We start from the raw sequence: 25,729 nt of genomic DNA, 5'->3' as shown, positions 1-25,729 counted from the left end.
TTTGTTCCCAAATACCTTGAATTTGTGTTTTGAAAGCCCAGATTTTCTTAACTAGAAAATTTGCTGAAAGTTTGTCCTAATTTGATATTCCATTAGCCTCCTCTCCCATGAGGTTCCAGGTTGAGCCTGCTGCTGACTTAGGCTTCCCCAGGTGGAATTAAATGTTACATCAAGTCTTGCTGCCCATGTCACAGGCTACAGAATTAACCTGAAGAACTGGGAGTAAATGTGAACTCTCTCCCATTAGAGGTTTTGGGATAAAAAGGGCATATTTGTCTTTGCGGATTCCTGTCCCTGTCACCCAAGAGGGTGGTTTCTGACATCAGCATTTTACAAAGTGAGTGTATCCATTTAAAGGCTAGTTTGCATCAGAGAGTGATGCAGAAGAAATTTAGGTGCAGAAGAAAAATTAAAGCGAAAGTCTTATTTTCCCACCCCTATCCACCTCATGTTCGTTAATGAGACCATCTTCCAATTTCACTGTGCCCAGAGATAAATAAACTCACAAAGGCGGGTTTCCTACTTAATATTCACCCGCAGTGGAGGAAGAGGGAAGGAATTGCTCCCCGGGGTTAACTTGGCAGTAAGCGAGGTCAGCTGTTTCCCAAGACGGTGCAGCCTCTGAACGTCTTACATTAAAGCCGGAATGATACAGCTGAGGCAGCCAAAGTGATTTATGGAAAACCCAGTTAGGGTAGGTTTGCTTGCAGTTTCTGATCTCGTGGAGGTTTTAACAGCAGTAGCAGATGATATACCATGGTAGAAAGCATCTTCAGAGACAAGCATCCTTTAGCATTTCCCTGTGGGAGACTCGTTCGTTTTAAAAAGTACTTTCATTCATCTAACTTGAAACTCATAGGCTACAGTGTCCTGAATTTGGCAAGAAGTTGAGGATCACAGCTGATACCCTGGGGTAGGGTGACCTGGGACTCCAAGTCCCCTATTCCATTAAATCCCTGAGTCCAGGGCACACTGGAGCTGTTGATCACCCGATCTGAGGTGTGTGTGTGTACATATGTGTCTATATCTGTGTGTCTGTGAATGGAGGGAGAGTGAAAAAATGACATTTAAAGAGACTCATTTTGTTTCTTTATTTTTAATATGGTTTTTTAAGATCTTATATATTTTTCTTTACCAGACCAACTCTCATAATTAAAATGCTAGCTTTGATATCAGCCTGAACTACTTCCTGTCTGCACCATCTGTGAGTTTTCTGTCCCCTCTGGCATCCTGCGCACTGGTCTGAGAAAACATAACTTTTGAAGAAAAGAGATCAAATGTCTGCTCTTTGAGTTATTTCAGCTCAGAGATGACTCAAAAAGGAGTCTCCTAGGACCTCCTGGTCCATACACTGTGCTGTGCTAGTTCCCTCCTAATGAAACACCGCAGAGTTCATTTTCTTTACTAATGGCTTCATTTGGGACACCACTTACTGTTATTTCAAGGAATTATAGTATGACTCAGTAATAGTCGTGGTGGTGATTTGTGAGCAGTGTGATGACATGCCTTTGTGCCACATGCTAGATCATGGATATTAGCTGATGTAGAGAGCTCCCTCCCCGGCTTGTCTCATGCCAGGTGGAGTCTAAAATACATGATTATCTTCTTTTACAAGCACCTAACTCTCTGCCTTATGATGATGTACTTATGGAGCCCCTGGCATGTTTCCTAAAATTCCATGCTACTCAACAAACACAGATACACGCACACACTTCCATCTATTTAACTAGTTAATTAATTTATCTGTCTATCTGGTAAATATACTATAAAATTGTTAGGGCACATGTCAAAATGCTGAGAGTAATTTTCTCTGGATTATGGCCATGGTACACTTTGGTTTTTTTTTTTTTTTTACAATTCTCCTATCCTATTTTCAAATATTATATTGCATGTACAATTATTGTATTTGCAAACATTATATAAGCATATTTTACTTTTATCATTCAAAAGGATAAATGATGCTAAAGGATTTTCTTCAGGGAAAAATAAACATAAACATTCAGCCAGAAATGGTACCAAAAGAAAACGTGTATTCTTGGTTGAGAGGGGATGCTAAGATATTGTTGCTGCTGTGACCAACCTGAATGAGGAAATCAAACTAACTCGGTCCTTGATTCTGATCATACTGATCAGATTCTGAGTCTTGGGCCCCCAAAGATAGCAAAGCCTCCTGTTCTAAGAGAAAGAATCCTCATTGTTCTCTTTCTGATCTCTCTTTCACAAACAGCAGGGGAAATGTCCTCCAACAGAGAGGGGCAGTGGGCGGAGCTGCCTGGCTTGGAGATGGAGATTTGAACTTGAGAGCAGTTGCTGATTGATCCAAGACTGAGGGAATGTGTTCTTGGCATCGCCCAGGACCTTCTGCCCCCTTGGTGTCCAGATCTGCTCTTATAGTGAGGTGTGGGGGAAAAATTGTGCCCTCGTGCTGAAGTAACTGGTGGGAACTGCTTTGATTTAAAAGCCTTGGTTTTCCTGGGAAAATTGGAGCATGATTTGAGTGAACTAATAATAGCAGGAGCCAAATAGATGGCAAGGGCAGAGAAAAAGGAGTCTGATTCAAAGGTTAGGAAGCCTGTGTCCTATCTCAGTTGTAATCCGGAAGCTTGATTTCCACTTACACCTGTGCTTTTTTATGAATGAAATGTGAATGGATGTTTGCCGGCATCTACTAAGTGCCAGCCATGCTCCTAAGTACTGTGGATTGTGCTAGAGTAGAAACCATGGTCTGTCCCAAAAGGCAATAATTAACACCTGCCCCAGGTGCCCCTGAGGGAATAAAAGGAGAAGAAGGTACAATAAAAATAATTTACCAGGACTGCCTAAAACCTGGTCTGTTCAGTGTTAACATTTCCAGTGTTGAGGGTCTGTTAACTCCAAAGAAACACAGTGATTGGGGAAAAGAGGCCTTTTAGCACACTTGTAGTTCAATGCTTTAAAATAATAAACAGTCATGAATCAACCACTAAAGCAAATCATTCTTCAGCTATTTAATGGTGGGATTTTTTTTAAAGGAGTGGTCATTAAAACAAATCCTTTTAGAACACTATTATTGTTTTACTGCATCTGGATTTAGAGTCTCAGAAGGATGATCTAGAAGTGTAGATCAAAGTTGTAGCTTCCTGTCTCACCACCTTTTAGATATAGTCACACAGACCAGTCCTCATGGTGTTGGCACCATTGTTTTACCTGTTGGATTCGTCGCATCACCCTCTGTACTTTTCAAGGCTTCCCTCAGAGAGCTCATCCTCCGTGAAGCCTTTGCTGATGCTCCATCAAGAGGAGATGTTGCACTCATTTGAGTCTTCATAACAGCTAGGGGTACCATGTATTAGGTTCTGCTTGAAACCCTAGTTCATTCATCTGCTTGTCTCATACCCATCCTTGAGGACATAAACTGTATCTCAACGCATCATTATATACCCTTGAGCATCTAAGACAGAACCTTGCATAGAACAGGTGCCTGGGCTCCCATCATACATACCACGTCCAAAGCTGGAAAGAACCTGAAAAAGCATTTTAAGCTACCCTTTCAATTTTTCTAAAGGGGTACCCGAGGCCAAACAGGGGAGAGTGCTTTGCCAGAGCCAGTAGCTAATCATTGCCAGGCAGAACTAGAACCCGGTCCCTTGGCCAGCAGGGTGGCCGCCATCGTCCTGGGGCACACAGAATTTCCCTCTGACGGCTTGGACTGAATCACAAAGCCTGTGAGAAGTGGAGGGCCAATACTGTGTCCAGAGGCTCGCTGGGAGGACCCAGACTCATCTGAGGGTGGGGTTGGGGGGCGGATGTTATTGGCCACAGTCACAGCCACCCACTGGCTGTGTCCCCACGCGCCAGGCCCTGTCCTTGGCCCTTTGCCTCAGTTGTCTTATTGTCATTGTCTGCGCAGAACAGCCACCCAATCTCAGAGGACTGACTTCTCTCCCTTTTTCCCTTCTAGGCTAATGGAGGTTGGCAGGATGCTACTACCCCTTCATCAGTGACCTCCCCTACAGAAGGCCCTGGCAGTGTTCACTCTGATACCTCCAACTGATCTCCCAGCAGTCGCATCCCGGCTGACCCTGTGCTCCAGTCGAGGCAGGGCCAGGAGGGAGGGTTTCTCAACGCTGAAGCGGTCAGACTGGAGGTCGAAGCAATCAGCAAACACAATAAGAGTCTCCTTCTCTTCTCCTCTTTGGGATGCTATTTCAGCCAATCTGGACACTTCTTTATACTCTCTTCCCTTTTTTTTTTTTTTTTTTTCTGGGTAGAAGCCACCCTTCCCTGCCTCCAGCTGTCAGCCTGGTGTCGGTCATCTTCCCCACCCCTTTCCCTCTGTCCTAGACTCCCTGGGTCCCTGCCCTCTCTTACATCCCTGAAGGATATTTTCAACAATTATAGGAATTTAAAGAGGAAAACACAAAGAACATAATAAAAGCATTTGTATATTTTCATGCTGGTGGTTTGAGGAGCCAGACATCCCCCCCTTGACCCCTCGCTCCCTCTGCTAACGGGCAGTCCTTCTCTGCTTCTCTCGTTTACTCTACCTCTTGGCAGGAATATGCCACATTGCCCTGCTCATTCCAGGCCGCCCTGCCTCCTCTTGCTCTTCCTTCCCTGAGGACAATACTGCTTAGGACACAATTCCTCCTCTTCCTTCTCCCCCAGGTATGCACTGGGCGCTGTCATTGCTGGGCTTCTGAAAGTGCCAGTGTCTGGTTTTACCCCCACCAGGGTGATTCCCAGGCAGGAAGTCAGGCAGCAAAACAGGGCTTGAGGAACAAGAAGGGCAGGATTCTTAGAGGCTTTTGCATCTTTCCAATGACAGCTCTTGGTCTCAAGAGGCACAGTCTTTGGAGACCGTGCTGTAAGTAATGTTTAGAACCTATTGCCAGACCAGGTCTGAGTTAGGCATGGTGGTGAATGCATCCCTAAGGAGTGGAAGGCTCTTATCCTGCAACCCTTCACCTTATCCCACCTCTCCCCCGCCCCTCACACACAGGTATACAAACATGTAGACACGTGCACAGACACACATTCACTTGCCCCAAATCAGTCACACGCCACATATGAATACCTACATTAGTAACCATAGCATCATACCTTGTGAGCGCAAGAGAGCAAAACAACCACGCTGAGTGAAGGTCACGACATAGAGAAGCAGTCTGTGCCTGGGGCTTCCAGGCCCCCAGCACGCACACGGCAGGATCACACACACAGGACTTGGACGTGATGAAGGTTAGGTTTCCTGAACTGTTGGTGTTCCCACCAACTCTGGGGCTCTTGGGGAGCCACACACAGTACTTAAGTGCCTACAATGGATTTGGTTCTGGTTCGTTTTTGTGTTTCTGTTAGGGACAGTGCATGAATTATCCAAAGTGTCATATGGCACCACATTCTTGTCCTGGAGGAGAAAGTTGTTTAAGAACATGGCTGAGACAAACTTTGTGTTTACTTACTCGGAAGACCTGAGAGTGATGGGGAACAGGGAGGTCATGCTTTCAGTTAAATCATTTGTGATTTTTATTCCCTGGGAATATCTAAGAGTAAAGAGTATGTACTATAATGCTCTTTTCTAATGTTACCGGAACTCACAGTCTTCATAGCCAACTGTGCCAGAAGAAAAGATGGCAGCTCTGTCACTTGATTAAATGGGAAGTGTTCAGATCTCTTGGTGCCTCATTTTCTTCATCTGTAAAATGGGGGTTATGCCTGGCTCACCAAGAGACTGAAAAAATTGATTTCATTCATACCCAGTACGTAATTGTGACGTCAGGGAAAGTAGCTTCCCTAAGATAAACTGGCCCATGCCGTGTAGGGACAATACCTGGTTTTCCTGTTCTGAGTTTTGATTAGCAGTAATGCCTGAGGTCATCACCATGAGGACAAAGAGAAGAGTCAGTGTTGTTGTTTCTGCTTGTTTGTTTTGGCCTGGCTGGTTTCTTAGAATAGAGAGAAGTTTCTAAATTGAACAAATGTGATCGGGTCCTCTTAGCTTGTACTAGAATCCAGCATGTGGCCTCATAAGCACTTAATCCCCTGGCACATCTGCCTGTGGGAGAGGTATAAAGCCCTGAGGGGTGAGGATGACCAGCTAACAAGGTCATGGATATTCTGCACGGCACGACAGTGATGATTAGAAAATGCTCCTGTGTGTGGGTGTTGGGAGGTAGGGGAAAGCAACCAGAAGGTATGTGTATTTGAAGGAAATGCAAAAAGTAAATATTTGGCAAGATGGCGTCATACCTGGATGGCTAAAGAGGAGTAGGAAGACTGTGTCTACAAACCTGTGCCATAATCAGAACAGAGCTTGATAAAGAGGCTTCCGGAAGGCACCGTCTTGTGACCATCCTACAGTGATTAGAACCAGGGAAGAACTTGGTCTGAGTGGCAGGGATCTGTTGAAACTACCCACACAGGGATATGGTAGGATTGTATCCCGTTGACCTGGGGCAGAGTAGCAAAGAGACACAGAGGGTTCTCTCGGAAACAGGACGAATGACTCCAGATTTGGTTTGAATGACCACCGTTGTAAGCTGATGAGAGACCAGAGCATGCTACCTTTGCACAGGCGGTTTCTCTGCCTGCGGTGGTGTGCGCTGCTGCTCACCTCTCACTGCATCCTCCCCACCCTGCACGTCACACGGGGCTCCTCCCTCCCCTCCTCCCCCCATCACGTCGGACTTGGCCGCCACCAGCTCTCTGTACTAAGCGAAGCAGGAGAGCGCGGACAGCGGAAGGGTGGGTCTGGAAAGAGTGTGCCTCTGGGAATACAGTCCCCTGGGGATTCTCATTAGGTCGGTCGTACAGATACCAAAACGTGCCCCAAGATTCCTTCATTTTCTGATGGAAGTGGGAGTACTCCATTTTCCCCGCAGCCAACTTCCCCCGAGAACTAAAACTAGCCCTGAGGTTTGCCCACCTGTGACTTCATCACATCCTCCTTTTCATACCTAACTCCTCCTCCTGGTGTGGAATTGACTCCTGTGCAGTAGTTTTGCCAACTTCTTTACTTTTTTTTTTTTTTGCTGTGGTAGTGTTTTTTTATTTTCCGGTTGCCTTTTCTCACGTATCTTTCCCTGCCCCCCTTTCCTTCTGAGTTTTATTTTTCTGCCCAGAAAAACCTGACTTCGATACCAAAAAAAGATGAAACTACAGAAACTCAAATTTAAAAAAAAAAAAAAACTTAAAAAAAAAAACAAAAAAATACTCGACGATTCTTTCAGCTTTATTAACATTTTCCATTGTTTCTTGCGACTTGTGTCTCGTTCTTTGTAGTATTGATGATGAACATTTGATAATGAATGTTCTTGTATATTCAGATAAAGAAAAAAAAAAAACCAAAAAAGCGGTCTGAATTTAATAGTGTTTATAATAAAAATTTTAAAAATGACCCTCTTAGCACGCAAAACAGGATGGGGAATTTCCCCTCTTCTTTCTGTGACAATACACATCATTCCTGCATTAGTTTTTAACACCCAACTACCTACATTCACCATTTCCCCCATTTTTCTTTTATTTTCTTGCATTTGTGAATTAGTTCAAGAATGCTAGAAAAGTGTCGAGTTGTGCACATCCATTTCCTGTTTCACAATGTTTAAAAGTGACAGTAATTCATTTTGTAAACTAAAAAAAAAAGTTTGGAATAGTGAGCATAATAGGTACAGCCTAACATGTTATTATGTTTATTAACTTTGAGACCCAGAAATAAATTCTTTACTTTTCTTTATCCTGCTCTTTAAAATATAAAAAAAAAAAAAAAACACTGTGTTATTTTTGGTTTGTTTATGGGAGGGTGCTTTTTTAATTGTCAGGCTTATGATCTTGGTGTTTTTATTTCTTCAATATGTATCCGAGGTGATGTGAAAAGATGACATTTGTAGAATAGGCTGTTTCCATGTACTTCTGTCTGCTTCGGAATTCAGCTGACTTCAAGGACAAGCCCCACAATGACGTCACATGACTCACCTGTGTTTCTGGGGTGTGTGCCATTCCAAAGTCTCTGGAAAAAAAACAAATGCAGGGACTTGAAGTTCCTTTTTTCAACCTTTAACACTTCAAAGAATTGGTCCCGGGTAACTTTTTATGGGAGAAGTTTTTGCCTTGGTTGATTGTGAATGTCACATTAAAATGCTTTCTTTTCTTTCTTCCTGATTGATAACAACCTTCCAGGAAGCCTTCCCAACTAGAGAGGGTTTTTTTCTTCCAGACGAATTTCACAGGAGATTCTGGTGGGATGTGTACCACTGGCTGAGTGGACTAGACCCAGGAAGCCGTCCTGAGGGCCATTCAGCCTGGAGATGTTTTCAGCCGGACTCAGTGCTGAGCGGTTTTGCTGGTCTCATGGGCAGTGCGCCTCTTGCTAACCTCTGATTCAGGCAGCTGCTTAAAGCAGATTGTCAAACTGGCTTGACTCGGAATGTTTTTGTAAAGTTAGGGGAGAAAAGAAAGCAATGTTATCTGGAGAGAGTTAATTTAAATGGTTTTCATTCCACAAATGGTCAAGCATTCAGAAAGCAGCCAGAACCTAAGCAAGAAAAGTGAGCAACACTTTAGGAAGTGTCTCGACCCTAATGCATGCACCCTTGTTTTTAAGTCATAACATAACAATGACGACGAGCTTTTCACATCACCTTTATGGTTTCAATCCCTAGCTCAAAGCTTTCTGGACTCTTATTTTTTTTGTAAACATTTTTTTCTTTTGTTAAAATTAATAAAACATTCAATGTTTTCCCCCCTTTTCTCTCTTATTCCTTTCTTTCCTTTGGCGTTTTCAATTATTTTGAAGTGTTTTCCTTTGGTTGCTGGTTTTATTCTCCCACTCCTCCTCCCCTGTTCTTATTATTCAGAGTATAAACCTGCAAAGCTCTGCTCTGTTTTGGTTTTGAAAATTTAAGCTTTTCTGCTTTTGCGAGAGCACAGGCTTCTGTCCCTTTTGATTCCAACTGAAATTTTGTGTTCTCTAATGATACTAACACAGTGTAGGTTTTACAGTCTCCTAATTTGTACTGGTAATGCATATTCCAAATAAATAGTTTCTTTTGTTGCAAAAAAAAAAAAAAGTATACTTGTATTTGGTGTAAATTTATTTTCTTACCTGCCGATAACTTGTCTTTCCCCAAACTAGGATTTAGGTTAATGTGGATTATAATTTAAACTGTGGCCCTCATCATTTTAAAGTCTACATTTGCAGTGGGACAAATTGAGTTACTTACCTCACCCACAAAGGAAGGAAGGAAGAGGGAAAGAAGAAAAGAAAGAAGGATTTTTACCTGCAAATATTAGCTGTGCTGCAGGAAGGCAGAGCACCCAATTTTGTCTACTTGACTGTGATCGGCTCCCATCAGCCAAATACCAGTTAAAATATTAGGGTGATGTTCGGTAATAAGTTACAAGTTTCTGAGTCACAGCCATTTTCCACTGGCTCTTCCTTTCCTTCTCTTTGTCTGCTTTGATCTGGTCTTAAGGAAAATTGTGGTACCAGAAAGATGCTGCAGAGGAAGGAATGAATCTAAGTTAGAAGAACCACCCAGTTCTAGGCTCTCAGAAGTATGACAGACGCTACTCCACTGGGTGAACACACCTACCATGTGTTATGTCTGCCATTCCCTGTGATCATCTCTTGCAGTGGTTTGTCTACACTCACAGTGAGCCCCTGACCTTTGGGGTTGTGGTGTGTTACAGAGTTTAATGTCTCAGGGTGTTCTGGCTGGATCACCACTTCAGCCTTCAACACCTAAGTCTGCTTCCAGGCCCTTGACACCATTTTTTGTGCAGAGAGTACAATGCAGCTTCTTGTCTGCCATTCCTCATATTGTTCCTCTAGGGGCATCGCATACATCATTTTCTCATTCTTACGCCTTAAGCTTCAGGAGGCTCTGCCCAAAGCCCCAGAGAGGCAGGTCTATATTGAAAATAGCAATCACTCACCCTTTCGTCCCTATCATGATTCTAATCAATAGAAAATAGATGAAAAGAATGGACCATCATGGGGGGGTCAAATCATCATTTTTCTTAACAGATAAGCTAAGGGCCCAATGGCCTCAAAAATATAAAGCTGTCTTGCCAAGGTTGATTTGGAGAGCGTGTTCAGTAGTCAAAATGGAGACCTCATGTCTCCTCTGCAAATCTAAACATGGGGGCACATTTATGGAAGTTTGGGTATACAAGGTGGTGTTAGACCACTTTGTCTTTTAGTTGCCTGGAGAATTGCGAACCTCACCCACCCACCTAGTTTATTACTTGAGAGTGGTACTAAACTGTCGTAACAGACCAAGACTCAAGTGCCTCAAATTCAGTACAAGTCTGTTTCTCACTAATAATGGTAATAGCCTCCAACAAGCATTCCTTGTCAGGATGCCTTGTCTTCATGCAGTGATTCAGGGACCCAGTTCCTTCAGCCTGCAGGAATTTGTGGTCCTCCACATCTGACCTGTAGGAGGGAAAGAGCGTGTAGAAGGGTCACCACTTCTTGAAAGCCTTAATTAACCAAGAGCTCCCTTCCATTCGTATTCCTAAATGCAAGAGTTGAGGGGTGGGCAGAAGGATGGAAAAGTGGTCCCTGTCTAGGCAGCCACTTCCTGGCAGTAATAGCACACAATAAATAACTCCTCGAGTAGTTGGCCGTCTCTATCACACCTAGTGCTGAAAGGATTCGTGAGAGCAAAAGGCAAGTCCACAGAGCTGTTTCATTGCCCTGGACAGACACTGAAAACATTTTCAGTGACATCCCAGGGTTGGCTCTGTTACTCTTCAGTAGAGAAGATCCAGAAGGGGTATAACAACAGGGGCCAGAACTGAGCCGCCCGATATACCTCCTCAACAATCTCCAAATCTGGTTGTTGCCTAAACTCCTGACTTCAGTACTCAGTCCACGGTCATCATGAAGGGAGAGCTGTGTTCCCCAAGGCAGCCTGCCTGGCCCTTGGGGAAGCCTCGCCCATGTTTATTGCTCTCTAGAAGGGTCAGATCTAGTGGCCAGCAGTTACTTCAAATGAAGTCTAAAGCATTAAAATCACAAAATCTGATATGCTCAGCACTCCACACCCTCACCACCCACATAAATTTCTACCTGCTTCTCCTTGTAGACTTCCGTGACCTCCCCCACTTGAACAAGAAAGCAGAACACCAATTTCCCACCCCTCTTTGTTACCCAAAATATGGCCTCCTTTCTAGAGATATTCAGTGTGAAGGATGGCACAAGGGTTGCGCCTTAGGAAGTCACTGGGTGAGGCAAGGAAGGTGCCTTACCTACATCTTGGTACCAGAGGCCTGGAGAGAGGGAGAGAGGCTGTGCTCCTCCCACACCTTGCAGAGAAGTTCCAACAGTGACCAGATAAAGAGAGCGGCAGATTTACTGTCTGAGCCAATCGAACACAGTGAGACACAATCTATGACTTCTAGCCTAAGGTATACTTCCCAGACCACTCTGGGCAGTGTGAGGGTGGGTAGGCAAGAGGACTTGTAAGGGGCCCTGTGCTTGGGAGAAACTTTAACCTTGTTTATTCTCCTGTGTGTGTGTTAATCTCGTGTCTGACTCTCCATGATCCCACGGACTGTAACTCGCCAGGTTCCTCTGTCCATGTAATTCTCTAGGCCACAACACTGGAGTGGGTTGCCATTTCCTCCTCCAGGGATGTCCCCAACCCAGGGATCGAACTTGGGTCTCCCGCATTGCAGGCAGATTCTTTACCAGCTGAGCCACCAGGGAAGCCCATATTCTCATGGGACCCAAGCAAAAAACAGCGTATCTCATGCTTCTGGATTCCTCTGGATAAATCATAAGGTCCATTCATTATGTCCAGGTGACACCCCAAGCCCCAATTCCCTCTCTCTCATGAAAACCAACCACACCGTCCAGTGAAACTCACCAGTATTGACAATGAGCACCTCTGAACAGCATAAAAGGCACCAAGTGCTACAATGCATTTTTGGTGGCTCCGACGGTAAAGAATTTGCCTGTTCTGGATCTGTCCAAGGCTTCCATTGTTCAGACAGGTCCTGCTCACCTTTAATCCCGTTGAGGAGTCCAACTCCACAAGAGGTATCTTTCCATCACCCACTGAGGTATTGTTTTCCCAATAGGTGTGTTCCTGCCCTTCCCAGCCGTCTCCTGGGCTGCAGTTTCAGAACACAAGACATGTCTGCATCCTTATGCACACTAACTACTGTGCTGGAATTCAGTAATAATTCCTGCAGTATTTTACCAGGATCTTCTTGATTTTTCCCTTTTAAATGTGTCCACATTTTCTTGTATCACCTAGTGAAACCTACAAAGTCACCCACTGGAACACCTCCAGTTGCTTTCATTACCTACCCCCTACCGCAGCTTCCCGTGGGTCTCTCTTAGAGGCTTTGGTGTGAGGGATACATGTAGTTTGCTCACTGAGGTCTTAAAAGCCAGACCACATGAACTTGGATCTCAGCTCTGCTACTGTCAGGCTCTTTCTGACACTAGATGAGTGGCTTGAATTTCATATCAACCAATTCTCAAGCATTCCAGTGGATGTCCTACAGTTCTATTCAGCTCTGACACTAACTGCCGAGGGTTGGTGTCAACCCCCGCAGGCTTCCGGGCCCAGTCCCGCAAGCCTGCCCTCACTCCAGAGGCCCGCAGCAAGCACCAGGCCACCCGCACTTCTGATCGGCCAGTTATAAATCAGGCCACCCCACAACCCCCTGTCAGCTTTGGTCATTTGCTAGAGTGACTCACAGAACTCAGGAAGCCGCTGAGTTTATATTGACTGGTCTATTATAAAGGGTACAGATGACCATCAAGATGAAGAGGTACATAAGAGAAGGTCTGAAAGGGACCTGAGTGCAGGATCCTCTGACTCCATGGAGTTGGGGTGTCCCACCCTCCCAGCATGTGGGTGCTATGGCTTCAGAGGTGTTTGTGGTGATATCAATGCATGGTTTAAATTGATTACATTATTGGCTATTGATGATTTTCTCAATCTCTAGCCCTTCTTCCTACATGGTGATTGGGATTTGGAGCTGAAAGCTTCAATATTCTGATCAAGGCTTAGTCTTTCTCTGACCAGTTCCCATCCTGGAGATATCAAGGAGCCCACAAACTCAGCACACTCCTATCACTTGGGAAATATGAGGGTTTTAGGAGCTCTGTTTCAGGAACCAGGGATAAATACCAATTTAACATCAATTTTAAAAAGCTGAAAACAACTTAGAATAATACCTGATACATATAAGTGCTAGAAGCATGTTTGTTATTAGTATTATTTATACTTCTGATTATCTGGGTGCATCAGTATCCCTGAACTAGTAACAGTCAGGATGTCCTCTTTTTCCCTAGTTCCATTGTAAAGAGCTATCACCTATGGGCATATTTTCTCTTTTCTTTCTTTCTCTTTTTTAATATCAGTCTAGCCTGGCTACTAAGATCTTGTCCTTCTTGAGGAAATTCCTGTTATTTCTCTGGCTCAATTAATGTGTCTTCCATCATTTCTCACTCACGTTTGCACTATTCTATCTTAAGAAAATGTAGGACTTTTTTTAAACAAGTTGATGTTTAGAAGTAGATAAGCAGAGTTGGTCTTGGACAGAACTGTGAGGTCATTAAAGTTTGTCTCCCACATGCCAACTTCTCTGATCCTTTTCCAGGGTGAGAGAATGTGATGTGCTCTTACATCTTACTTGAATGGCTTCAGCATGCAACCTCTTTCCTCAAAGGATTCCCTGCCCTCCAAATGCTTTGGGATTTTTTTTGCAAGTCCTCCAGGCCGAACTTACCTACATGGAAGGCTGAAGGGTTTCTACTTTCTTACAAGTAGCAGTAGTTAAATGAGAATCAAGACTTTTACAGCAGGATGACTGCAATTAACAAGGCTGTATATTTGAAAGTTGCTAAACGAGTAGATCCTGAAAGTTCTCTTCATGAGGAGTGTACCCTTCCCCCCCCCCCCTTAGGTCTATGAGATGATGGATGTTAACTAAAATTATTGTGGGAATCATTTCACAATATACTCGTGTCAAGTCATCATGTGGTATACCTTCAACTTATCTCAACAAAACTGAAAAAAAGAATTTTTATTTATGGTCAAAGAGATGCCGAGTTGCTCTCTAAATGCAGGGCTCTGGGAAACTGTCCTAGAGAATACAGCAGACCTCCCTACTCTTACCTCAAATTGAAAATAAAGCCTTTTTCTGCAGGTCTGGTCTGAATCACCCACCAAGCATGTCTAAGAAGACAAACCAGAGTGCAGACCCTTGGAGAGCTCTGACTTCCTCATGTCCACATGGCCTGGAAGTTCAAACAGGGCCCTCTGCCCCTGTAGCCAGATAACAAAAGACTGTGACCTCATCCATCACATTAACCACTTGTCTTCTGCACCCAAGTTTATACCAGTTAGTTCACTGCATCTTGACCTTCAATGACATAGTGAAAGTGGAAGATTTAGTCACTGAATTGTGTCTGTCTCTTTTGCAGCCCCATGGACTATAGCCCACCAGGCTCCTCTGTCCATGGAATTCTCCAGGCAAGAATCCTGGAGTGGGTAGTCACTCCCTTCTCTAGGGATCTTCCCAACACAGAGAGCAAACCCACAATGACATAAACCCAGCTCTTTTACTTCTGGGTCTTCAGTCTTACCTCTCTGCACATTACTGCTTTGTCAGTACAATTTCCTCCTTGGGATTTTCCCTGCATGGCCCATAGCTCCTTTGTGGCAACAGCAAATCTCTGCTGAGGACTCTGCAAGTGCCCTGGGCTCCTCTCCTGAGGCATCCCAGACAGTTGCCAGACAGGCCACAGGCTGTGTGACCACCCTTACATTTCTTCAGGAAGCAAGCATGCCCTTGACCACCTCCTGTGTGCTGACAGTGGCTCTGAACTTCAGAAGGATCTTAATGTCCAGTGGGACTACCACTGGAAAGACTTTTTCAATAAGACAAAGTGTTAAACAAAAAATGACACAAATCTCTAAGCCCTCGCTCATAAATAACAGCTGTACTCATCAATTAACAAGCTTGGGCAAGATTTTAAAACTATGATGTCCATGAACAAAGCTCACATCCAGGAGGAAATGGGATTAGACTGGGCTGATGGAGCCAATGTGGATTAGAATGAAAGCATTCTTGCTACTGGATGATTTGAAGCGACTAAACCCATCAAGGGATAGAACGACAGGAAGCCCAAGAAGCTGCCGAGGAAATGTATGACCGACCCCATTATTTTAAATCATCTAACTTCAAGGAGAGGTGGAAGGATGCTAGGCAGGCATCTCTAACGCCCAGAAGCAATGATAATGTTGAGTTAAAGCCTTCCCAAGCTTGGAATATAGTTACTCTCCCTTCCGCGAGTCATACAGGGATTAAGCTCCATCCAGTTCAACCAATACCTTTTGGCATCTGTGTGCTAGGAATACGTCAGTGAAGCAGATCACTCGGATCAGTTAGTAATTGCTTTCTTGAAACATCTGTATATAAATTTAGGTTGCTCTGTAGAGATAAAGAAACAATATTAAAATGATAGAAAATATAATTCTGAGAGTCTTTCATTAATCTAGCCTCCTTCTTCCTGTAAGCTCAAATAAGAACAGCTGGCTATAGACAATGGTCTTCTTGTAGCACCCCTCCCCAAATTCCAAGCTTCTTCCTTTCTTTTAACCTTTTTGCAAATTTCACTCATGATGTGATTATATCAACCACCTAAAATGATGGCCCTACCATATTTACAGGCCCACTTGGTCTTTTTTTTTTTTTTTTAATGTGGATCATTGGGTTTTTTGGTCATGAGACACATGGGATCTTAGCTCCTTGACCAGGGATCAAACCCATACCCCTTCATTGGAAGAAGGTAAAGTCTTAAACACAAGGCCACTAGAAAAAGTCCCCACATACTTGTTTTTTAAGCAGAGGTCCATTTCCTCTAGGAAGCCTTTCTCCTTCCTGGAGTTATCTGTTCCTCCAAAAATCCTCCAGTGTGTGTGTCTTTGGCCCTGCCTTGAAATGTTATTAAATATCTTATTTCCCACATACATTAGTAGAGCTCAAGGGGCCAGGTGTCCCCCACACAGAGAAGAAAGCACCGTCCTATACATCTAACAGGTGCTCAGACAAAGGGAGAGAGGAAGGGAGGGAGAAAGAGCTGAGGGAAGGAGGGGGAAAAGAAGGGGGAGAAGAAGAAAGGACAGAGAAAAACTGAGGGTAGAGAGAAGGGGTAGGAAGAGATAAAGAGGAGGGTGCAGAAAGAAAATGGGCAGAAAGGAGAGGGGAATGGGACCCAGAAAGGAAACGAGAGATTGAAGAAGAAATAGTAAAGGACAGCAGGAGTGGAGGGGAGAAAAAGAGAGGAAGCGAGCAAGGCCAAGTGAGACACTGGAGGGAAGTCACCCCGCCCCCATCCCACCTCAAAGTAAGATCCCAGGCACTTGGGTAGTAAGAGGTCAGAAAAGAGGGTGTGGAGACTTCCCTGGCCCTCCAGTGGTTAGGACTCCACCCTTCCATTGCAGGGGACATAGGTTCAATCCCTGGTCAGGGAACTAAGATCCTGCAAAGTGCTGGCCTGACCAAAAAAAGGGAGGGAGTGGTGAAGAGAGATAAGGTCTTGAAGCATGCAGCAAGGATAAAGACAAATACCCATGGCATGACCTCACAGATTTGGTTAAGAGCAGCTCTGCCAACTTCACTCTAAACACGAAGCCTGTCTAATTATTTTTGGATGTTTTCAAATATCTTATGATTATACAGTGGTGGTGACAATAGATTCAAGGGATTAGATCTGGTAGACAGACTGCCTGAAGAACTATGGACAGAGGTTTGTAACACTGTAAAGGAGGTGGTGGCCAAACCATCCCCAAGAAAAAGATGCAACAAGGCAAAGTGGTTGTCTGAGGAGGCCTTACAAATAGCCAAGAAAAGAAGAGAAGTGAAAGGCAAAGGAGAAAGGGAAAGACAGACCCAACTGAATGCAGAGTTCCAGAGAATAGCAAAGAGAGATAAGAAAGCCTTCTTAAGTGAACAATGCAAAGAAATAGAAAAAATAGAATAGGAAAGAACAAAGCTAGTGGAGGTTATAGAATTGCAGCTAAGTTATTTAAAATCCTAAAAGATGCTGCTGCACTCAATATGTCAGCAAATTTGAAAAACTCAGCAGTGGCCACAGGAATGGAAAAGGTCAGTTTTCATCCCAATCCCAAAGAAGAGCAATGCCAAAGAATGTTCAAACTACCATACAATTGCACTCATTTCACATGCTAGCAAGGTAATGCTCAAAGTCCTTCAAGCTAGGCTTCAACAGTACGTGAACCAAAAACTTCCAGATATACAAGCTGGGTTTTGAAGAGGCAGGGGAACCAGAGATGAAATTGCCAATATTCAATGGATCATAGATAAAGCAAAGGAATTCCAGAAAAGCATCTACTTCTGCTTCATTGACTACGCTGAAGACTTTAACTGTGTGGATCACAACAAACTGTGGAAAATTCTTAAAGAGGTAGTAATTCCAGACAACCTCACCTGCCTCTTGACAAATCTGTATGCAGGTTGAGAAGCAACAGTTAAAACAACATGGAACAACAAGCTGATTCAAAATTGGGAAAGGAGTATGTCAATGCTGTATATTGTTGCCTTGCTTATTTAACTTCTATGCAGAGTACATCATGCAAAATACTGGGCTGGATGAATCACAGACTGAAATCAAGATTGCCAGGAGAAATATCAACAACATCAGATACCACTCTGATTGCAGAAAGCAAAGAGGAACTAAAGTGCCTCTTAATGAGGGTGAAAGAGGAGAGTGAAAAACCTGGCTTAAAACTCAACTTTCAAAAAACTATTAAGATCATGGCATCAGGTCCCATCACTTCATGGACAGTAGAAGGGGAAAAAGTGGAAACAGGGACAGATTTTATTTTCTTGACCTCCAAAATCACTGCAGATGATGATTGCAGCCAGGAAATTTAAAAAACACTTTCTTCTTGGAATACAAGCTATGGCAAACGTAGACAGCATAACAAAAAGCAGAGACCTCACTTGGCTAGCAAAAGTCCATATCATCAAAGCTATGGTTTTTCCAGTAGTCATGTACAGATGTGAGAGTTGGATCATAAGGAAGGCTGAGCACCAAAGAATTGATGCTTTCAGATTGTGGTGCTGGAGAAGACTCTTGAGAGTCCCTTTGATATCAAGGAGTCAAACCAGTCAATCCTAAAAGAAATCAACCCTTAATATTCATTGGAAGCACTGATGCTGAAGCTGAAGCTCCAGTACTTTGACCATGTGATGTGAAGAGCTGAGTTACTGGAAAAGACCCCGATGCTGGGAAAGACTGAAAGCAAACGGAGAAGGAAGCAGCAGAGGATGAGATGGTCGGACAGCATCACCCACTCAACTCAACAGACCTGAATTTGAGAACTCTGGAAGATAGTGGAGTACGGAGGAGCCTAGCATGCTATAGTCCATAGGGTCACAAAGAGTCAGACAATTTAGCAACTGAGCAACAACATATTCATTTATCCTTTACTCAGCCAACACTGAACAAACACTCTGCCCTGCCTGCCAGGTTACTAGTCTAGGAATTAGGGATACAACTCTGACCAAATTCCTGTTGTCAGGGAGCTTAGACTCCCGTGGGAGGGGGAAACAGAGACGAGACAAAATAAATAAGATGAATGGTATGCTGTGCTGCACTGGGCTTAGTCGCTCAGTTGTGTCCGACTCTCTGTGACCCTGTGGACTGTAGCCCGCCAGGCTCCTCTGTCCATGGGGATTCTCCAGGCATGAATACTGGAGGAGTTGGCCATGCTCTCCTTCAGGGGATCTGCCCAACCCAGGGATCGAACACAGGTCTCCCACATTGCAGGCAGATTCTTTACTGTCTGAGCCACCAGGTATGTTGATGGTGGTAAGTGCTGGGGGAAAGTAAGAAAGGATGATGGAGGTGCTATTGAGAATCAAGACAGACTGGTCCAGAGGACTGACTAGAGAGATCAGTTTGACCAAACTGCTAAAGGTGGGGAGGGAGGAAACCGCTATGATATCTGAGATGATTCCAGGCAGAAGGCCGTGGGGCAAGAGCACATCAGGTAGGTTTGAGGCATCACAAGTAGCCCAGTGTAGCTGAATCCGAGAGAGCATGAGGAGAAGATTATTGGGTAATGTGGTCAGAAAATGAACAGCGCAAGGGAGAGGCAGAACATACAGAGCCTCTTGGAGGATGTGGTGGGGATTTTGGCTCTTCCTTTGCATAAACCTGGAGGCCGCAGAGGGTTTGGGGTGAGGAGTAACATGATAAGACTTTAAGTTTTAACAGTACCCCACCAGCAGCAGTGTTATAAATAGACAACAGGAAAATAAGACTGGAAATAGTGAAGCCAGTTAGAAAACAATTGGAGTATTTGGGGCAAGAAAGGACAGTGGCAAGGACTCTGAGAAAACCCAGTGTAAATAAAAACCCAGTGCCTTTCCTAGGACCTGCATTTGTACATGCATTTTTTGTCGGAAATGGCTTTCTCCCTGCTAGAGTTTGTGGCTGTTCAGTTGCTAAGTCATGTCCGACCCTATGACCCCACAGACTGCATGCCGGGCTGTCCACTCCACCGTCTCCTGGAGTTGGTTCGAATTCATGCCCGTTGAGTCTGTGATGCCTCCCAACCGTCTCACCCTCTGTCACCCCTTCCCCTCCTTCCCATATTTCAAGGCTTGTGCCCCTGCCACCACCCCGAGTCCCCAGGGGGGACGGCTGTCCCTACAGCACCCTGCCTTGCCTCTCTTGCAGCACTCATCAAGTCGTGTTGCAATGACTGGTTCCTTTGGCCTCCCTTCTCCGGTAAGAGCACGTCCATTTCAATCTGGTCCCCAAGCACTTTTATTCAGGGGCAACAGAAAGGTGAATAAGTTGCTATCCCAATTACAATCTAGTACAGAGGACTGAAGAGCCGTTGCCATGCATACCGTGGAGTTTCGCTCAGAGCGTCAAACAAATAAGGAAACAAAGAAAACTACCAGAAGCCCAGTCACCATGGCTGGTCTCCTAATTGGCGGTGCTGTTTTAGGAGTCTGGCCTGTTGCTCTGACAGCCTCCCCTGGTTATTTCCCCAGTTCTGGTCCAACAAGACACCTGCACATATGTGCTACAGAGCTGAGAGCTAAGGATCTTTCTGTGAGAGAGGGAGACCCTGTGGAAGATTCCAGGCAGTGGCGAGTGCAAGATGATTAAAGGCGGCCATAGATATATTTATTTTGTCCATAGCACTGGTGGTTGATGCAAAGCTCTCTCCCCAGAGCCTCTTGGTGACATTTGTTACTTGGCTTTTCAATCCTTAAACAGAAATGCTGTCCTTTTCACTGAATTGCTCCTCCTTTGCTAATGTTCTGTCTCCCCCAAGTCCCAGGAAGAGCATTTGACATTTGTTATTGGTACAAGAGCATCATTTGCTGAGTGTGAAGACAACAAAAAAGGCTTTTCCCCAAGGAGGGAAATGAATGATTATCTCAGATCTCCTTACCCTTTTTCCTGTCCCTTCAGACACAACAGCAATCCACAGCCATGTTGGGCCCTGGTGGGGAGCGGCCCTAATCAGTTTTTACATTCTAGCTTGGTGGAGATGAGCTGTTATTATAACTGTAAATGTTTCAGTGGAGGGTGAAGGGTGGTGCATCATGGAATCAGGATATGGTGGGGGCGGGAAGCTTCAGTGATGACTACTGCATGTAGGATAATGAGATCCCTAAGGATAAGTCCTGTTCCTCCAATCAATGAATGTTTTCTGAGAACCTACCGTGCACCAGGCATTGTTGTGGATACTGGAGATGACGAACAAAAATGAAAACACCTAGTCTCTACTCTCAGGATGCTTACTGCCTAGAGGAGGTGTTTAGCATCAATTCATTATTCACACAGATAGGTGTACTTCTGCAACTTGATAAGTAATAAGAAAAAAGATACATGATTCTGAGAATTCATAATAAGGAGAATTGAATCAGTCAAGGGGGTCAGCAATGTTTTCTGGAGGCTTCTTGGGCTGCAAACTGGAAAATTAGTTAACTGTAATGATGGATGAGAGGGGGATTCTAGGCAAGGGGAACAGCAGGTATACAAAAGTTGTCTTGGAAGAGGGAACCTGGCAGGTACAGACCAGAAAGAGCAGGAGAAGTTCCCTGAGGAAGACATGGAGCACAACAGGTGGACGTGGGAGGACCATGAGGGGCCTGGCTGTTGTGTTCCCCACCTCCCTGCTCTCTGCTCCAGGGGCCCCACTAAGGAGGTTCTCGGTAAGGAGCCCAAGCTCTGAAGAGTAATAGCTCATTCCTTCAGCCTTCCAGCACTGACCTATGGAGCAGCATTTTGGCATCTAAAAGTAAGGATAACAGAGGAACAATTCACAGGCTCATCCCTCCTGAGATCACAGGCTGGGAGATGGGTGGAAATAGAAACACGACCCTACATCACAGGACGTGGTCCTGGCGTGTTGTGTCTCAGGGCCGCGGGCTGGCGTTGACTCGAGCAGGTGAGCTGTGGAGGGGCCGGGGGAGGCTGGAAGCAGAGGAGAGACGCTGACACTGGAAACTTGAACACCCACTCTGCCCCCATGGTTAGCACCCCCGTTACTTTCCCATCTCTTTTCTCCCAGCCCCTAGCCCTTCAGTTTCCAGTGCCATTAAGTGTAAATCTTTCTTGGAGGGTTGTTCCTCCTTGTGGTCATACAGTAACAGGCTACTAAACCTGCCTTGGGATGAATTATGAGCTGGTCTCTGGAGCCCCGGTCTCTGTTGCCCACGGAATGAATTGTGGTGCTCCATCCAGGCGGCTGGGCGCTTTATTTATTTATTTGTTTGCTTTAGCATATTTTAATCTGATCATTAAATTGCAATCTGCCACCCATCCCCACCCCCGACTGTCTTCAGACAGAACAGATTTTTCATAGGTAATGATACCTATAAACTTCAGGGGTGGCTGTCACCAGAGCAAACTGGGAAGGGAGTGGGGAGAGGTTGCAGAAACACACGAAACATACCAGCCCCCCACCCCGACTGTGAACTGACCTTGGCTGTTCTGCTCAGCCTGACCTATCCCTGGGGAGCTGGAAGGCCCACATTCTCCCAGGCAGCACCTGTGGCCTTTTCTAGCCCAATAAACAGGTGTCTCTGCACTTTGTCCTCGAATGCACAAGGTCATCCCTGCTCTACATGGTGCCAGGCAGGGAAGGTGTCACCAAACTCATGTTGATGGTGCTGCACGGGGAGAGCTCTGCTCTGATAAATCAAAGGCAAAACGAATGCCAGGTGGTGCCCAGGCACCCGCGTTCCCGAGGTCACCCATCTGATGGAACACCGCTCTGCACCAGAGGGATTGCGACCTGAAGGCAGCAGGGCCACTATCCTGGAGAGAGTGAGTCGTCATGGTTATAATATTGGCGACACCAACTTGTCTAGCATTTTATAAGGTGTGCTGACCCAAGCCTTTGGAGCCTGTCCTGTGAGCAGGTGTTATGATACCCATTCTGAAATTGAGAGGCAGGAACTGTGGAATGAATTGCCCAAGGTAGTTCTGGCTCCTAGGAGGTTCTCAACAAGTAATTGTTGAGTGAATGACTGAATGGCTTTGTGCTGCCCTAAAGCAATCTCAAAGTCACCTCTCTTGGTTTGCTTCTGGAATCACATCCAGAGGAAGGTCTAGGACTAAGGTCCTAGGAGCCTGCAGTGCCTACCTCAAGCAGATAGGTGAGAAACCACCACAAATGACCCAGAATTAATTCTTCTGCATGCTGGAGGGCTCGATGTTGGAAGGGGTGCTTTGAAGGCGTGGATGTGTGACGGGCAGCTGGAGACAGGGGTCCACCTTACTGTGCTGATGGACCAGGCATAGTTCTAAGGGATACATTCACTTCTTTAATTGTCTCGACAAATCTAGATACGTACTATCATAATATCCATTACAAATGAAGAAACCGAAGCACAGAGACATTGAACAAATTTCCTGGAAGTTTAAAACTACAGAGTGAAGGAGCCAGGTTTAAACTTCAGCAGTCAGGCTTCAGCGTCTGAGCTGTTGAGCACTCTCCCATATCGCATCTTCTTTTTCTCCCGGAACGTGCATGCTCTTGCTCTCCGGATCTCATTTCGGAATGCAGGTACAGGTGGCCTGAAAGAAGTGGTTCTGGCCTAGGTGTGTGACTTGAAGCAGGAACAGAAGGTGGTAGTAGATAACAGCAGATATTTTTCTGGGCTAAAGAACTCACATTTCAAACAAACTCCCTAGTCCGTGGCAAGTCCCTGCACTTTCTATGGTGTTAGGAAATGGACTCAAGGCACAAAGCTACCGTGATTATTTCAAAAAATTGAAAAGTGTAGTCCTATCTAGATGTAAAACTCAGGACTTCTAGTCTATAGTCCAAATACTAACCACAAGATCATGGCCCTTAAAATGAATATATTTTCTTTAATCAAAATTTTAAATGTTGTAAAAGCCAAACAAATGTTTCTATTCATTAGTCTGTAACTAGTTTGACAATAGTGATCAAATTGCATCTCAGGCAAGGAGGTGAATTTCCATAATCTGGGGGAAAAGAGATAACTCAGGTCATCTAATGATACATTAGGAGCTTCATTCTTAAAAATACGCAAGCCTCTTTTCCAGGGTGGGCAGCCATGGAAGAGTCTGTTGGTTCAATGTCCTTCTATCACCCAGTCCAGTATGCAAGATTCCTTCCTGCTACCCAGCCACGGAGTCTCAGAAAGCAGCAGATGCCAGAACACTCCGTGACAAGACCGGCAGCAACAGACCAAACGTGTCCCACCGTGCCCTGAAGTCGTCTTCAAAAGACTTCCCATATTGATAATCTTAGGTAGATTGTGAGCTACCCACAGAGATGTAACCTCAATCCTGACCTCATTCTACCCAGAACCATGGACGCTAACCCTTACCTGGCTCCACTCGTGACACTCAGAATAACTTTAACCATAGATATTAACTTGTAACTGATAATTATTATCGGTTATAATAGTATAACCTATTATTATTGCCGTTGACTATTTTGTCAATATTATTTGTGCCCTTAAGGTTCTCAAGTTAAACAAGTGACTATGCTTTGAAGAATCATTCCAAAACAAGTCTGAAGAAATTAACTGAATTTTAAAAGAAGTACCTTGGATGGCATCTGAGCTTCAAAAGGCACCAAAGCAATCCCCTTGACCATCTCTCCCCTTTCCAAGCTGGACCCCACCTCCTGCCATCCAGTATGTGGGATCTGGTCTCTGACATGGCGACTCCTGATGGTTTTCAACAAGACAGAAATTTTTATTGAAAATCAGAATTTCTGAGGACTGCTCTAGGGTGACTGGATTAAAGAGAAGGAAGGCAGCACCAGAGAAGCAGTCTAAATGGAGATTAGGAAATTTATGAGACAGCATGAGACAGACAAAGAACACATACTCGGCGCCTGGAAAGCCCTGGGTTTAAAAGCTTTGTTCTGCTGCTTAAGAGCTGGGAGATCATGAGCACGTTATTCAGCCTCTCTGAGCCTCCTGAGCCTCTTCGTCTGTAAAGCAGGGATCTCAGGGTCAGGATTCACGAACACGCTGTTCCAAAGGGCACAGCGCATGCGCGACACACAGCCGTCCTCCCTCCGTAGGGTTGCCAGTGAACTGGCCCAGCATCCCACATTTGACTTCACACGGGGGGCATGCTGTGAGACTGAGCTACAGACATTCTGTCTCAGAGGCCAGGCAGAGAAAAATATCCTATCAAGGTTCAGAGTGCTTCTAGGTGCTGAGGAGAAAGCACATTGGTAATTTGAAAATTCACACACAGGTGCCCGGGGCAAAGGATGACCCCAGCTCAGGCACATCAAGTGTGTAAGGTTGAGCATCCCATCTGGAATGCTGCCCGAAGGCTGTCTTGTTCCCTGTCTCCACACACCATGCCCATTAGCTCTGAGGGTTCAAGAAACATTTTCCAGAGAAGAATGCTAAACAAAGCCCCGGATCAGCCAGATCCTGAGAAGAAAGAGAAGCAGGGGTGGAGTCAGGCCAGGTTTCAGTCACTGATCACCAACTGCTTCCTATCCCCCATGGATTTCTTGTCAATGATTATTCAATCTCAGGCCTGACCTTTCTATTCTAAATAACACTGCAATATCAGCGCGGCCCAGCCCGCAGCTTTCGCAGGAAATTAACTGTATCTGGCTCTCACAGGAGACCCAAGAAATCCCCTCAGTAACTAAGCCCAGACTGGTTTACAGAAAAAAAGACCCAGCATTATCTTCTTCTTATACACTCCTCCTAATACCCGTCTAAATATCACAGGGCTCCCAGCTGTTTAATTCTAATAAATACTCATCTATTCTCAAAATAGACAAATGTTAGGTCTCAGGTGGGCCCCAAGCATTTTGTGCTGGAGAAAGAAGAGAATATGGAGAGAGAGAAAGAGGAGAGGGTCTCAGAGTCAGCTGCAGATTTTTGCTTGTGTACGACGGCAGCTTAAGAAGCTGGCTGATGCTTTCCTGTTGGCCAGAGTCAGAGGTGACTTCTGAGGGAGGCCCCTTGTCATAACCAGTGTCCTCATGAAGTTGTCCTTACTTCCCTTGAAAAGCCAGGTTTCAGAGCAGCTCTTCAGGTCAGAAAGGTCTTTGAGAGTCCCAGGACCAAGTGAGATCATTCTCCTTTCAGCTGGGGGGCTGGGAGGGACTGTTAAAGCGTAACATGCTCCATGGTTAAGGGTTCAGGCCTTTATTGGAAAAATCTTATTCTGAATTGATGTTTGAACCTGGGTTTACAGGGTTGCCCCACCCAC

At 45.0% G+C, this 25,729-nt stretch overlaps 1 protein-coding gene across 4 annotated transcripts in view; it reads left to right on the top strand.

Moving 5' to 3' along the window:
- The window catches only part of PBX1 (PBX homeobox 1), a 329,043-nt gene that overhangs the window by 284,684 nt on the left and 18,630 nt on the right, over window positions 1-25,729 (top strand). The window contains exon 9 of one of the 4 annotated variants that reach the window (XM_043450579.1): window positions 3,941-9,041. The exons of 2 other annotated variants lie outside the window; for them this stretch is intronic. In XM_043450579.1, the coding sequence (XP_043306514.1) occupies window positions 3,941-4,033 (93 nt within the window). In that variant the 3' untranslated portion in view covers window positions 4,034-9,041. Of the gene's footprint in view, window positions 1-3,940; window positions 9,042-25,729 lie in introns of those variants that run through there. One more of the 4 variants, XM_043450593.1, reaches the window with a different exon arrangement.

This window comes from Cervus canadensis, chromosome 2 (assembly GCF_019320065.1).
Source record: "Cervus canadensis isolate Bull #8, Minnesota chromosome 2, ASM1932006v1, whole genome shotgun sequence".
In the NCBI taxonomy this organism is placed as follows: Eukaryota; Metazoa; Chordata; class Mammalia; order Artiodactyla; family Cervidae; genus Cervus; species Cervus canadensis.
Note: the sequence above shows the minus strand (reverse complement) of the source record. Positions and strands in the feature narration are given on the sequence as shown.